At 35.9% G+C, this 13,461-nt stretch overlaps 1 protein-coding gene across 2 annotated transcripts in view; it reads left to right on the plus strand.

Annotated features, from left to right (window-relative positions):
* The window catches only part of HTT (huntingtin), a 220,444-nt gene that overhangs the window by 79,541 nt on the left and 127,442 nt on the right, over positions 1-13,461 (plus strand). For both annotated transcript variants that reach the window (XM_072620070.1, XM_072620071.1), the window contains 4 exons: positions 2,321-2,441; positions 6,277-6,353; positions 7,976-8,127; positions 9,809-10,011. In XM_072620070.1, coding sequence (XP_072476171.1) covers positions 2,321-2,441; positions 6,277-6,353; positions 7,976-8,127; positions 9,809-10,011 — 553 coding nt within the window. The remainder of the gene's footprint in view (positions 1-2,320; positions 2,442-6,276; positions 6,354-7,975; positions 8,128-9,808; positions 10,012-13,461) is intronic.

Consider the following 13,461-nt stretch of genomic DNA (forward strand, 5'->3'; position numbering starts at 1 on the left):
ACTGCTATTTGTAGCACAGATTTAGAGCAGATAGGACCCTTAGAAGCCATGTAGTTCAAGCCCCTCATTTTTCAGGTGAGGAAACTTGAGACTCTGAGCGGTGGCTTACTCAAAATTACCCAAGTAGTATTATTAGTGTTGAGATTTGAACCCTAGGCCTTCTGCCTGCAATGGCTGTGAGTGTTTCTGGGCATCGCATTGCCTCGTAGAATGTGACCATGATATTTTTTTAAATTCTAAGTGTTTGTGATTTGTACTAGATAGTTTATGGGAATATGTTATTATTACCTCTTTCCCAAACTTATTTTGTCTTGTACTAAGCATTTCCACAAAATGTCCTCTATTCTTCTTTCCTTCTTGGGTCTAGTTTCTTTGTACTCATTGGCAGAAGAGTCTATAGCATTTTGCCTTTTTACCCTTGTTCCTTTGGCACCAAAAGTGCAAATGTTCTCTTCATTATTCAGGATCATGTACTTATTTAGAGGATAGACCTGGTAAGACTTTGATGTTTTGCTTGAGAAATATTGAACAGATATGCACTAACCCAATTAACTCAGTTTTTTCAGAGGTGTATTTGCTGAAAAAAAGTATAGCAAGGATTGAAATTCAACAACATTTCCTGAAAGGTTTGGGACACAGTCTCCTGCAAATATATACAGATTCAAAAGGAAAAAGGACTCAGACTTTGAGCTCATGTGGCCAAAAGATACACCTAGAACTTCTAATTATTGGCACTTTTTGACTTTCCCTTGAAGTCCAGGAATTTGCTAGGCTCCAGAGCCTGGAGCCTTTGTACGCTTCTGAAGTTTCTTTTTCTTATGTGCACTTTGTTCTTATCTTCTTGTGCAGATATACCTGAGGTAAAGCTGTAATTTAAGATTGCAGAGTAATGTTTTTTCTTAAGTTTCATATTTCTGTTCAGAAGCTTGATTTTTTTTTTCAAAAAAAGGTTTGCAAGTTTTGCAAGGTTTTTAAACTTCTGCATTTTAAAAGCTATATTTTATTTCTCTAACATTATGGCCTGCTATCAAGCAGTAGGTTTTTCAAAAAAGTGACTAGTAAATAACTTGCATACTTAAGCAATTACTGGTATTTTTCTCTTAATTGAATAAAGCCTTTGTCAAATGTAGTGACAGGTGTTATTCTTATATGTCTGCTATTCTTATTTAAAAGACTAAGTTAAAAGAAAAAACTTGCGCAAAAATTTCTTAGCCATCGTAACATTTTCCTTAAAGATAACTTTCTTTGAAGTCAGTTGTATTTTCTTATTTTTTACAACTTGTTTTTCTTAAGTAGCGTGTTCTTGTCAGAAGAAAATATCTGTTAAAGATACTGGATGAAAACTTGTGAAATCAGAAATGAAATGTTCAAGTGTTTATGATTTTCAAATAGAACTGCGTGACAGGTTTAGATATAATTGTTCTTCTTAAACATCAGCTGCCAAACACTTTTGTGTAATTGAACTTGAATTATTAGCTGAGAGTGTTATTTTTTTTAAACTTGAGTTTTTAATCTCCTAAGTACCTCCATATTTCCTCATTGTGAGTCTTCTTAAGGTCATTTTAGCAGAGAGGAAACTCAAGTTTCAAGTTGTATCAAGTTGTAAATGCTTTGCATATATCTCAGTTATAGATGTTTTCTGAGGAATAAGCTTAGTTGAAAACAGAGAACCTTGTCAGTAGAAGGTCAATAGAAGTGATACATTTTCTTCTTTTCAGTAATTTCTGAAAGTTTAAAGTAGAAAGACCTTGTACTTTTTCCTGTTTGATTTAGTTTAGTTTAATTAGTTTAATTTAGTTTACTCTGTGGATTCAGTGTAGTGTAGTGGAAAGACTACTGGAAGGGTGCTAAAATATGGCTTTTCATGCAGACTTTGACAGTCCTTAACTGTCTGATGTTAACCAAGTCATATCGTTTATCTGTAAAATGTAGATAATAATATTTGTCCTGTCTTCCTCATAAGATTATGAGGGTCGAATGAGAGGAAGGCTATAAAGCTTTCTAAGTGTAATTTGCCATCTAAAAGTAAGGAAGATACAAACCTGTTATTATTACTTCATATTTGCTAGAATTGTGGGCTTTTCCTGTATGTTTGGAACTTAGGTGAGTGCTTTGTAACAAGGGGCGTTAGACACCTGCTGTGTCATTGCTGTCCTGATACCATGTAGTTGTTCAGATATTTTTGTAGACAAATTAACCGTTTGCAGAATAGACTAATGGGAGCCTCCAGTATTCCTGAGTCATAAATGCCATTTTTGGGGTGCATTTATAATTTTAACTTATAAGCATATGCTGATTTTGTTTTTTTGTTGTTTTTTAGAATATACAGAGGCTACAACTTATTACCGAACATAACTGATGTGACAATGGAAAATAACCTTTCTAGAGTTATTGCAGCAGTTTCCCATGCACTGACAACATCAACTACACGGGCACTTACAGTAAGTGTTTTTCTTTATAAAACCATAATATGTTAATGTTATTTGTAGCATCCTGTAGAGGCCACTATTTACTGGTAATTTGTTGATGTCACAGTTTGTTTTCAAGTTCATATTGACCTACTCTGCTTAAGTACATTTTTGACAAATTTGATCTCTCAGTAATTGAATTCAATAAGAATTGGACCTTTTATTTTTTTTATTATCATTTATTTATTTATTTATTTAAGTTTTCAACATTCATTTCCACAAAATTTTGAATTCCAAATTTTCTCCCCATTTCTTCCCTCCCCCCACCCCAAAATACCGAGCATTCTAATTACCCCTATCACCAATCTGCCCTCCCTTCCCTTATCCCCATCTTCTCTTTTTGCTGTAGGGCAAGATAAATTTCTATACCCCATTACCTGTATTTCTTATTTTCTAGTTGTATGCAAGAACAATACTCAACAGTTGTTCCTAAATCTTTGAGACCCAACTTTTCTTCCTCCCTCCCTCCCTACCCATTCCCATTGGGAAGGCAAGCAATTCAATATAGGCCATATCTGTGTAGTTTTGCAAATGACTTCCATAATAGTTGTGTTGCGTAAGACTATATTTCCCTCCATCCTATTCTGCCCCCCATTTCTTCTATTCTCTCTTTTGATCCTGTTCTTCCCCAAGAGTGTTGACTTCAAATTGTTCCCTCCTCCCATTGCCCTCCCTTCCATTATCCCCCCCACCCTGCTTATCCCCTTCTCCCCCACTTTCCTGTATTGTAAGATAGGTTTTCATACCAATATGAGTGTGCATTTTATTCCTTCCTTTAGTTGAATGTGATGAGAGTAAGCTTTATGTTTTTTCTCTCACCTTCTCCCTTTTTCCCTCCACTGAAAAGTCTTTAACTTGCCTCTTTTATGAGAGATAACTTGCCCCATTCCACTTCTCCCTTTCTCCTCCTAATATATTTCTCTCACCCCTTAATTTCATTTTTTTAAGATATGATCCCATCCTATTCAACTCACCCTGTGCTTTCTGTGTGTGTGTGTGTGTGTGTGTGTGTGTGTGTGTATGTGTGTGTGTGTGTGTGTGTGTGTGTGTAATCCCACCAACTACCCAGATACTGAAAAAAGTTTCAAGAGTTACAAATATTGTCTTCCCATGTAGGAGTGTAAACAGTTCAACTTTAGTAAGTCCCTTATGATTTCTCTTTGCTCTTCACCTTTTCATGCTTCTCTTGATTCTTGTGTTTGAAAGTCAAATTTTCTTTTCAGCTCTGGTCTTTTCATCAAGAATACTTGAAAGTCCTCTATTTCATTGAATGACCATTTTTTCCCCTTAAGTATTATACTCAGTTTTGCTGGGTAGGTGATTCTTGGTTTTAGTCCTAGTTCCTTTGACTTCTGGAATATCCTATTCCACACCCTTTGATCCCTTGATGTAGAAGCTGCTAGATCTTGTGTTATCCTGATTGTATTTCCACAGTACTTGAATTGCTTCTTTCTAGCTGCTTGCAGTATTTTCTCCTTGACCTGGGAACTCTGGAATTTGGCCACAAGGTTCCTAGGAGTTTCTTTTTTTGGGTCTCTTTCAGGAAGTGATCGCTGGATTCTTTCAATATTTATTTTGCCCCCTGGTTCTAGAATCTCAGGGCAGTTTTCCTTGATAATTTCATAAAAGATGATGTCTAGGCTCTTTTTTTGATCATGGCTTTTAGGTAGTCCCATAATTTTAAAATTGTCTCTCCTGGATCTATTTTCCAGGTTAGTTGTTTTTCCAATGAGATATTTCATATTATCTTCCATTTTTTCATTCTTTTGGTTTTGTTATGTGATTTCTTGGTTTCTCATAAAGTCATTAGCCTCCATCTGTTCCATTCTAATTTTGAAAGAACTGTTTTCTTCAGTGAGCTTTTGAACCTCCTTTTCCATTTGGCTAATTCTACTTTTTAAAGCAATCTTCTCCTCATTGGCTTTTTGAACCTCTTTTGCCAATTGAGTTAGCCTGTTTCTAAGGTGTTATTTTCTTCAGCAATTTTTTAGGTCTCCTTTAGCAAGGTGTTGACCTGCTTTTCATGCTTTTTTGGCATCTCTCTCATTTCTCTTCTCAATTTTTCCTCCACCTCTCTTACTTGATTTTCAAAATCCTTTTTGAGCTCTTCCATGGCCTGAGCCCATTGAATATTTATTTTGGATATTTGGGATACAGAAGCCTTGACTTTTACATCTTTCCCTGATGGTAAGCATTGTTCTTTCTGCTCTGAAAGGATGGGAGAAGATATCTATTCACCAAGAAAGTAACCTTCTATAGTCTTGTTTTTTTTCCCCTTTTTTGGACATTTTCCCAACCAGTTACTTGACTTTTGGGTCCTTTGTCAAGAGTAGGGTATACTCTGGGAATCTGTAAGATCTCAGTTCTTCCAAGGTGGCACAATCAAGCATGTACAGTGATCTGGGAGCAGGGAGAGACTTTAGCAGAGATCTTAGCAGAGTTTCCTCTTGACAAGCACCTCGCCTCCAGTTTTGCCAAGCCAGTGCTGGGGGTTGAGATCAGATCAGCTGCAGGGGCAGGGCCGCCATTCAGTGTGAGATGAAGATCAGCTCCCTGGACCTTAGTTTTTTTTTAATACTTTTTTTCACCAAGCATACATTTAGCAACAAACACCGGAAGAACTCTTCCACATTCCAGTGCCCATTGCCTTGTCATGTTCAGGTGATAATAGCAGAGAGGGAAATGTATTCTTTGTTTTTCATAGCATGGTGCTAATATTGACTTTGATATGAACAGAATTTCTTTGTCACTTAGTGTAGTGTTGAATTTGTCATACAGAATTGGACATTGTTTATAACTTTTCTGGACCTCACTTTCCTTATCTAACAAATGGTAATAATAATACCCTCTCTACCTACAAAGCCTTGGAGCTAGTTGTAATCTTTTGATTAGACTTCTCCTTTCTTTCATGTGTGAACTAGCAAATTTTAAAAGGGGTCTTCTGATACTTTGCATGATTTGCTGATGTGTGCAGTTATGTAGTGTGGAGTTGCAAGGAGAAGAGGAAAGCTGGATAGCTGTTGAGGTATAGTTGGGTCAGGGTTTCATTTTAGTGCTACATTATTTAAGGAGAGAGAGTCTTGGTCCAAGAGAAGAAAAAGCACCTGGTTTCTAATAAGTGTCTGCTGTTAACTAGCAGCGAAATGTTAGGTAAAGTGGTTCACCCATCTGTTTCTTAGTTTTCTTCTTTAGGGAGGGAAAAGACGTTAGACATAATTGAGAATAAGACCTTCATTTTATAGATGACAACTAAAGTGTCTAGGGATGAAGTCATTTCAGGTAGCACAATTAGTAAGTGGCAGGATTGTGATTCAAGTTTGGCTCTTCTGACTCCATATGTAATGTCCAATACACTTAGAGTAAATCTGTTCATGCTCTTTCTCAGAGTTTCTATGAAAATCACATGGGATCTTTGAAAATTCAAATGGCATACCATTTCAAACTAGTACTATTTTATTAAACTGTTATTCATTGGCAGTTAGATACACAGTTTTGCAAACAAGTAAGAACCATTTTTTCCGTGTTAGTAATATTGCATGGTTTTGCTTCATCTGTATCATCTTTTGTATCTATTTACTTGAATGATAGTTTACCAATCATTTTGAAAAATAGTTCTGTGTATCAGCTTTTGCTTCCAGAATAATTGTATATATTAAGGCAGAAAATAATTCTTGATGATGGATATTCTTCATGTCTCTGTAATTTTCATTTCTTCTTGAGATTTTTGTGAAGAAAATGTGAAAGAAAGGTTCATTTCTTATTCTCTGGCCAAATACTTTATAGACATATTTTCCCACTTGTTTTTCAGTTTGGCTGTTGTGAAGCTTTGTGTCTTCTTTCTACTGCATTTCCAGTCTGCATTTGGAGTCTAGGATGGCATTGTGGGTATGTTTCTTCCTTCATTCTATAAACTATTTGATTTCATGCTTACAAAAGCAGTAGATTTTTGCTTAGATATTAGGGTGCATAGTGTGTTTGCTGTTAAGTGTATAAACTATTTGAAATTTTTAAAAATCCACCTTTCTGAAATGAACTGTTAAAAATCACCTAGCTAGATCTTTGGCAAAGATGCAGTTAGTTTGGAGTTCAATGGCTATTGACTCCTTATTCTGGCATAGACTTGAGGCGTGTTCTTTATGTAGTGAAAGAACAATGGTCTTAGAATCAGAAGACCTTGGTTTGGATAATGGCTCTGATACTTAACTGATCCTGGAGAGACCAGTTACCTTCTCTGAGTCCCACCCAGTTTCCTCATCTTTAAAATGGGAATACTAATCACCCTACTTGGTAAATTTTAAAGTATTTTTAATCTTCTGTTTATTTTAGAATATGAGGTTATTCTGTATGAGTGCCGGGGTGGTATGTGCACTTCTCTCATGTGATTTTCAGGTTTGTTATTTCATGGACTTAAAGATGGGGTTTACAGGTTGAATTTGAGGAATCATCTCTATTATGTGGAGAATGACTTTTCTAATTGAAAGTTTTGTCCAGTGTAAACTGTAATAACCTGTTCTTTTGTTGGATTGGATATTCTTGCTGCTGGAAATCATATCCCCTCAACAACTTTGAAAATGGGCTGCCCCCCAAAATGAATGATAGTCAGACTTGTACTGGTAACCTTTGCACATAGCTAGACCTCCTTTTGAGTGGACGTTCTCTTATCTAGCCTGTACTTGAAGGAAATCTTTTCAACTTAGTTGTTCTTACCAGAACTTGGGTTTGAATTTCTGAACCAGGGTCTTAAAGGCTATATCCCAAGGTGCAATGAGAGATTATTGGGGAAATTTATATTATCATGCATTCAAATTAAAAGTGTTTTAAGCTGAAATTAAATCTGAATTAGGATAAACATTATTTAGCTTCAGATGCCTAAAGTCGGAAATACTACAATTCTCTCAGTCATTTATTTAACAATTGATTCCCTTTACTGTAGGTACCTAATAGCTTTAAGATCATTTAAACCTTTTATAGTTTTTAGTAGTTAGCATTCATTTTATATCACTTTACTTGGTTCAGGGAGGACTTTTGTGTGAGGAAATGTTTCAAGAAGCCTGCTTAATTATTGTAGTTATGTACTTTGCTTATTGAAATATGAAGCTATGTATTATGCTATTTCATATTTATAGAATGTATTTTCTCACCTACTATTAATAAGTTTGTATGAAATAACCAATTGCTTTGTTATGAAAGTTGACTTTATTTGGTTAAAATAATTATTTATTTCAAGTGGTAATATCTCAGGAGTAAATTGTGGTAACTTAACAATTGTGACAAGACAAAAGGTACAGTATCTTCTATAAAGATAGAGGTAGTATCTCTATTTTGAATTAAAATTAGATCTTTTATTTTCAAATATTATGGTGCTGTGTTTTATAGGAATAGTTAATGTCAATTTTTTCCCTTTTTACAAATGTAGAAATATATAGTTAGTTTCTCTGTTTTGAAAAGAGAAGATCTTACCTGTTTTAGAAGATACTGTTGTGTGATTATACAATTTGTGCTTTCAGGGTTCCTCTTCTGAATCCCTCAGATGAGTCTAGGAAGAGCTGTACAGTTGGAATGGCTACAACAATTCTCACCCTGTTGTCCTCAGCCTGGTTCCCTCTGGATCTGTCAGCGCATCAAGATGCAATTATTTTAGCTGGGAATTTGCTTGCAGGTACTCTTCAATGAAACTTGGCAGTCATCTCAGTTAAATTTCTTCAGAGTAATTTTGTCCATTGTGGGGTTTTTTTGTTTTTGTTTTTTTGCTTTCAGAGTGTTTTATGTAGAAGAGAAGGAAATTATAACGTCATGATGGAATGAGTCACTTCCTTAGTGAAACTTATTCAAATTTATTTCTAATCTCCACAAAGCTTATTTATTTCCTTGCATGTGTTGTGGCAACCATCCTGTAAGGGTAGTTTAAAGTTAACCCTGTTCCCTTTTTTCTACTCATTTAACCACAAGTAGGCACCTCCAATTTAGAATGGTGTCTAGAAGGTTGACCTGAGAGTCTGTAAAACCTGGGTTCAAGTCCTTCCTCTCACATGTATTGGCTATGTTTGAGGCTCTTTGGGATTACAAACAGAACTGGTGCCTGTCTTGATGGGTAGTGAGAATTTTCTTCCCAGAAGCTCTTTAACTGATAGGCTCACATGTATGAATAATGATAACAATTTTTAAAAACTATTACAAAAATTTAAACAGCCTTTTATTCAAGGCTTTACACAATTGGCAATTTCCCTACATTTCCAGATTTATTTCTTCTTATTGCACTCTGCTTGTTTTAGGTTCCAGCCAAATTGGATTATTCACTGCTCTCTATAAACATGCTTTTCTTTTCCATGTCTGTTCTTTGGTTCACACTGGTTCCTGAACTTGGAATATCTTCCCCACCTCCACTACCTTCATCTCTGCAGTTTGAAATCTTCCCTGTCCAGTTTAAGTGCCATTTCCTACAGAAAACCTTCTCTGATCCCCACCTGGCCCCTGGAAATACTATATTTCTTTCCTTTTATCTCCTATAGCAGTTTGTGTTGTATGTTGTTATATCATTCTCTTCTTCTCTATTGGTTTTATATAATTACTCTCTATTGTATAGTGTTTCAAATTTACATATGCTGAATCACCTTCGCTAGATTTTAAATTTCATCAGGGAAGAGATCATATCTTAATTGTGTTTGTATCCCTTCCAGAGATCAATACCAGTTGCACATAATGAATGTTTAGTAATGACTTAGTTAATAAACATTTTTTAAGGTTAGATGTCTGCTATGTGCCAGGCCTGATGCTCAGTATTGGGGATACAAATAAAAATGAAAACAGACAGTCAAGGAGCTTACAATCTAGAAATAGTCAGTGCCCAAGGGAAGCTGAAAAGCAAGGGGGCAGGAAAGGCCAGGGAGATGCCCAATACAGGGGCATGATGGAGAGTTCTATGGAAGTCCCAAAGTAATGTAGCTGTCAAGAGATGAGGATAAAAAAAGTACTGTGTCCTCTCCTTAAGCATAGACCTTGGAGCCTCTGGCCCAGCCCTGTAGTTAGAGGGTTTCATTAGAGGAATTGAGAGTACTGATGAAATGGGGAGGACCAAGCAGATTTAATCTTGCAGCACAATGAAATTTCCCAGTGATGAGTTTCCTAAATAAGGAAGGCATATTGGAGACTTCCAGAGAAGTCCAGAAGCAGTGTAGGTGGGAAATGGAGAGAGCAATAGTTCTGGCCCTCTCTTAAATGAATGTCCTGGAACCTGGTCTTACCCTCTAGTCAGGTGAATGAATTTGTGTTCAAATTCTTCTCTAAATATTACAATAAACATGGACTTTATTTGTGAAGTAACAGTGCTTATGTGCTTGCAGCTAGTGCCCCCAAATCTTTGAAAAGCCCCTGGACTACAGAAGATGAAACCCATCCAGGAGCCATGAAGCAAGAAGAGCCATGGCCAGCTTTGGGAGACCGAATGTTGGTCACAATGGTAGAGCAGCTCTTTTCTCATTTGCTGAAAGCCATTAACATCTGTGCTCATGTGTTAGATGATGTTACTCCTGGACCAGCAATAAAGGTATATTTTTTGTAGTGCTGAACGTAACATTTTGTAAAGACTTGATTGTTTTCCAGCTACAATATGATTTATTCCTTCTGTCCCAGTGTTGTGCAGTAGAAAGAATCAAGGATTTAAAATCAGTTCAAATCCCAGATTTGTCACTTACTCTGTATTTGGCCTTGAACTAGTTACTTTGCTTCTCTGGTCCTTTTGTTTCCTCATAGGTAAAACAAGGCAATTGGACTAGACATGCACTATAAGCTTCCTTCCAGCTCTAGATCTTTCATCCTATTTTAAATATACCAAATCAGAAATTAATTTGATAAAAGTACTAAATTTAAGAATCTTCCCTAATATTATTTTATATTTATATTTATTTTGATATTTAATACTGTGGCCATTTCCCTTTGTACACCTTCTCTTGTCTTCCATTGAATCTTCCTTTATAACAAAAAATTTTAAAGCATGACTGCCTTAGCAGTTGAGTTTGAAAAACATTATCAGCATTCTGCCCCTATAGACCTCTGTGTCTGTACCAAGAGGAACAAAAGTACCTGTAGTTTTCCAAAATAAATTTTCAGTTGATGTATTTGGCTTTTACATCACCTAAATTTCCCACTGTATCCCCTTTCTCAAACTCTATCATCGATCCATTCCTTATAACAAGGAAGAAAAGAAAAGTAAATTCAGCAAAACTAAGCAACATCTCAGAAAATTCATGTTCACACTGTGTTTAATACTCATGGTCTATCCATACTTCAAAGAGGCTGAGGGAGATATTTTCTTCCATCTCTTCTTTTGACCTGTGATTCTCATTTAAAATGGCTCCTGTTTATTTGAGACCTTTTCATTTGCAGTGCTGTCTTTGTAACAGCCCTGGAATAGAGGTAAAGTGGGTTAGTATACAGGAACATAGAGCTGCAGCTAGAAAAGACCTCAGAAATGTTCTCATCCAGACTTCTCATAGTGGAGATAAGAAAACTGAGAATCAGGACGGTGCAATGATTTTCTGAATGGCGCACATTGTTTCTTATCATATTAACTAACCATTTAAATGGTCAGGTTTCACTTTGTTCTATAAAGTCTCCTGCATTTAGAACTAAGTTTTATCATAATGCTATTGATAGTATCTGTAATTATCTGCAATATTTATGTTTTAGAAACTAATTAAAAGTGAAGATCTGTGCATCTAGAAAGTTTGCCTTCCCCAGACTGGTATAATTGATTTCTCCCAGATTGTATTAAGTGAAGAGTTTTGTTGTTTTTTTTTTCTTTTTCAAAAATTGAATTTTATTTTTTTCAATCAGCAAAAATCTACCTTCCATCTCTTCTACCATCACCCCCATTCAATTAAAAATTAAAATAAATTCCATGACATAAGCATGTATGGTCAAGCAAAACAAATTTTTAAATTTACTTTGTTGTAAAAGGGAAATATATATATATGTATATATATATGCATATACATATACACACATCTCCTTTTCCACTTTAAGTCTTTTTCCTCTCTATTTGAAGGTAAGTAGCATGTTTCAACTAGTAGGTGGTGCAGTAGAAGGAGCACTGGGTCTGGAGTCAGGAATTGCTTAGTTCTGATCCTGACTCAGATATTTGCCAGCTCTGTGACTTTTGGCAAGTCTCTTAACCTGTTTACCTCAGTTTCCTCATCTCTAAAATACTATAATAATGGTACTTCCCTCCCAGGGTTGTTGTGAGGATTAAATAAGATACTGTTCTTAAGTGCTTAAGGCAGTGTATATAGTAGTTACCGGATAAATGTTACCATTAATTGCAATTGGTCAGTATTCTTATTTCATTATATAAATTGTTTACCTGGTTCTGTACACTTCAGTCTCTATCATTTCATAGAAGTCTTCCCAGTTTTCTCTGAAATCATCCCCTTCTAGACAGTGGTATTGCTTGTAAGACAGTAGTACTGAATTCTTTCTTTCTGGATGCCTGCAGCGTTTTTTCTTTGAATTGAATACACTGGATTTTGGGTATTAATGGTCCTAGAACTTTTCATTTGGAGTTTCTTTCAGGAAATGAACAATAGATTCTATTTCTGCTTTGTCCTCTTGTTCTAAGTGATTGGGACAGCTTTCTTTTAAGATTTGTTGAAATAAGGTGTCTAGACTCCCTCTGTCTCCATCTCTATTTCTGTCTCTCTCTCTTTTTTTTTTTAAAAGGGAATGGTTTTTAGGTAGTCCAAAGACTTGAATTTTTTCTCCCTCATCTGTTTTCCAGATCACTTGTTTGCTGTGAGATACCTTACATTTTTTTTTCAATCTTTTGACTTGGTCTTCATCTTGTTATTTCATGGAGTCATTGGTTTCAGGCAATTTGTTGCTTAGGCAAGGTTTTATATGTCTGTGCCAAACCATTGATTCTTTTTCCAAATCTTCCTTCCTTGCCTCTCATTTCTTTTATTTATTTTTTTTCTACAGCTTTTCCATTTCATTTCATTGCATTTACAAAAACATCTTTAACTTTATTTTTTGGTCTCATTTAATTTCTTCCAGAAATTCTGATTGAATTTTTGTCCAAGATGCGTTTTTCTTTGAGTCTTTGCTTATAGATGTTTTCAGATCATTCTCTTCTTCTAGTTTTGTGTCTTGAACATTTCTTTCACCATAATAGCTTTTTATGGTTTGGTTCTTTTTTGTTTGTTCATTCTTCTAGCCCACTTCCAGAATTTGAGATTTATGTTAGGGTCAATTTTTGTGCCCTTCTGGAGGGAAAATCTAGGCTGCTCCTGTTGTTGCTTTGTTGGAGTATTGAGTGTTGTGTGGTTCCATTATCTCAGGAACAGCTCAGACTAGGAACATGCAAGCTTTCAGTGTTTCCTGAATTGTTTGATTTAGGGTAGGGCCTAAGCTCTGCAAGTACTTCACCTGGTTCTGGATTTGCACAAGAGTAAATTGTTTTTGAACTCAGCCACTATCAGCTCTTCTGGTTCAGTGACAGAATTACAAGTTTACCTCTTTTCTGGGATTCTTGCTCTATTATAAGTTGAAATTGGCATCCTATTCTGCCCCTGCGGTTTGAGCCCACCACTGCTGCTTGACTTTTGAATTTGCTACACTCTGTACTGCCAGCTCTAGTTAGAGATCTTTTTCTCTATTGTCTCAGCATCTCTGATCCAGTAATGTTTCTGAGACCTCCTCCTACCCTGGTGCACAGCCCTTCCTTGCTTAGTGCTCTCCTGCCCAGACCCTCTCTCAGGTCAATGTGAGTGTACTGACTATATCTCAAAATGTGTTTCTTATTTTGCATGTTTGGTCTGTCACCTCTTTTTCAGTAGGAAGGTAGATAAGATTCTTCATCACTAGGCCTGTGGAATCATGGGTAATCATTGAGTTGATTAGAGTTTGTAAGACTTTCAAAGTTATTCACTCATATAAAGGGGTTCTAATATAAATTGTTCTGTTTCTGTTCACTTCCGTCTGCATCAGTTCATAGAAATCT

The sequence above is a fragment of the Notamacropus eugenii genome, chromosome 6 (genome assembly GCF_028372415.1).
Source record: "Notamacropus eugenii isolate mMacEug1 chromosome 6, mMacEug1.pri_v2, whole genome shotgun sequence".
NCBI lineage: Eukaryota > Metazoa > Chordata > Mammalia > Diprotodontia > Macropodidae > Notamacropus > Notamacropus eugenii.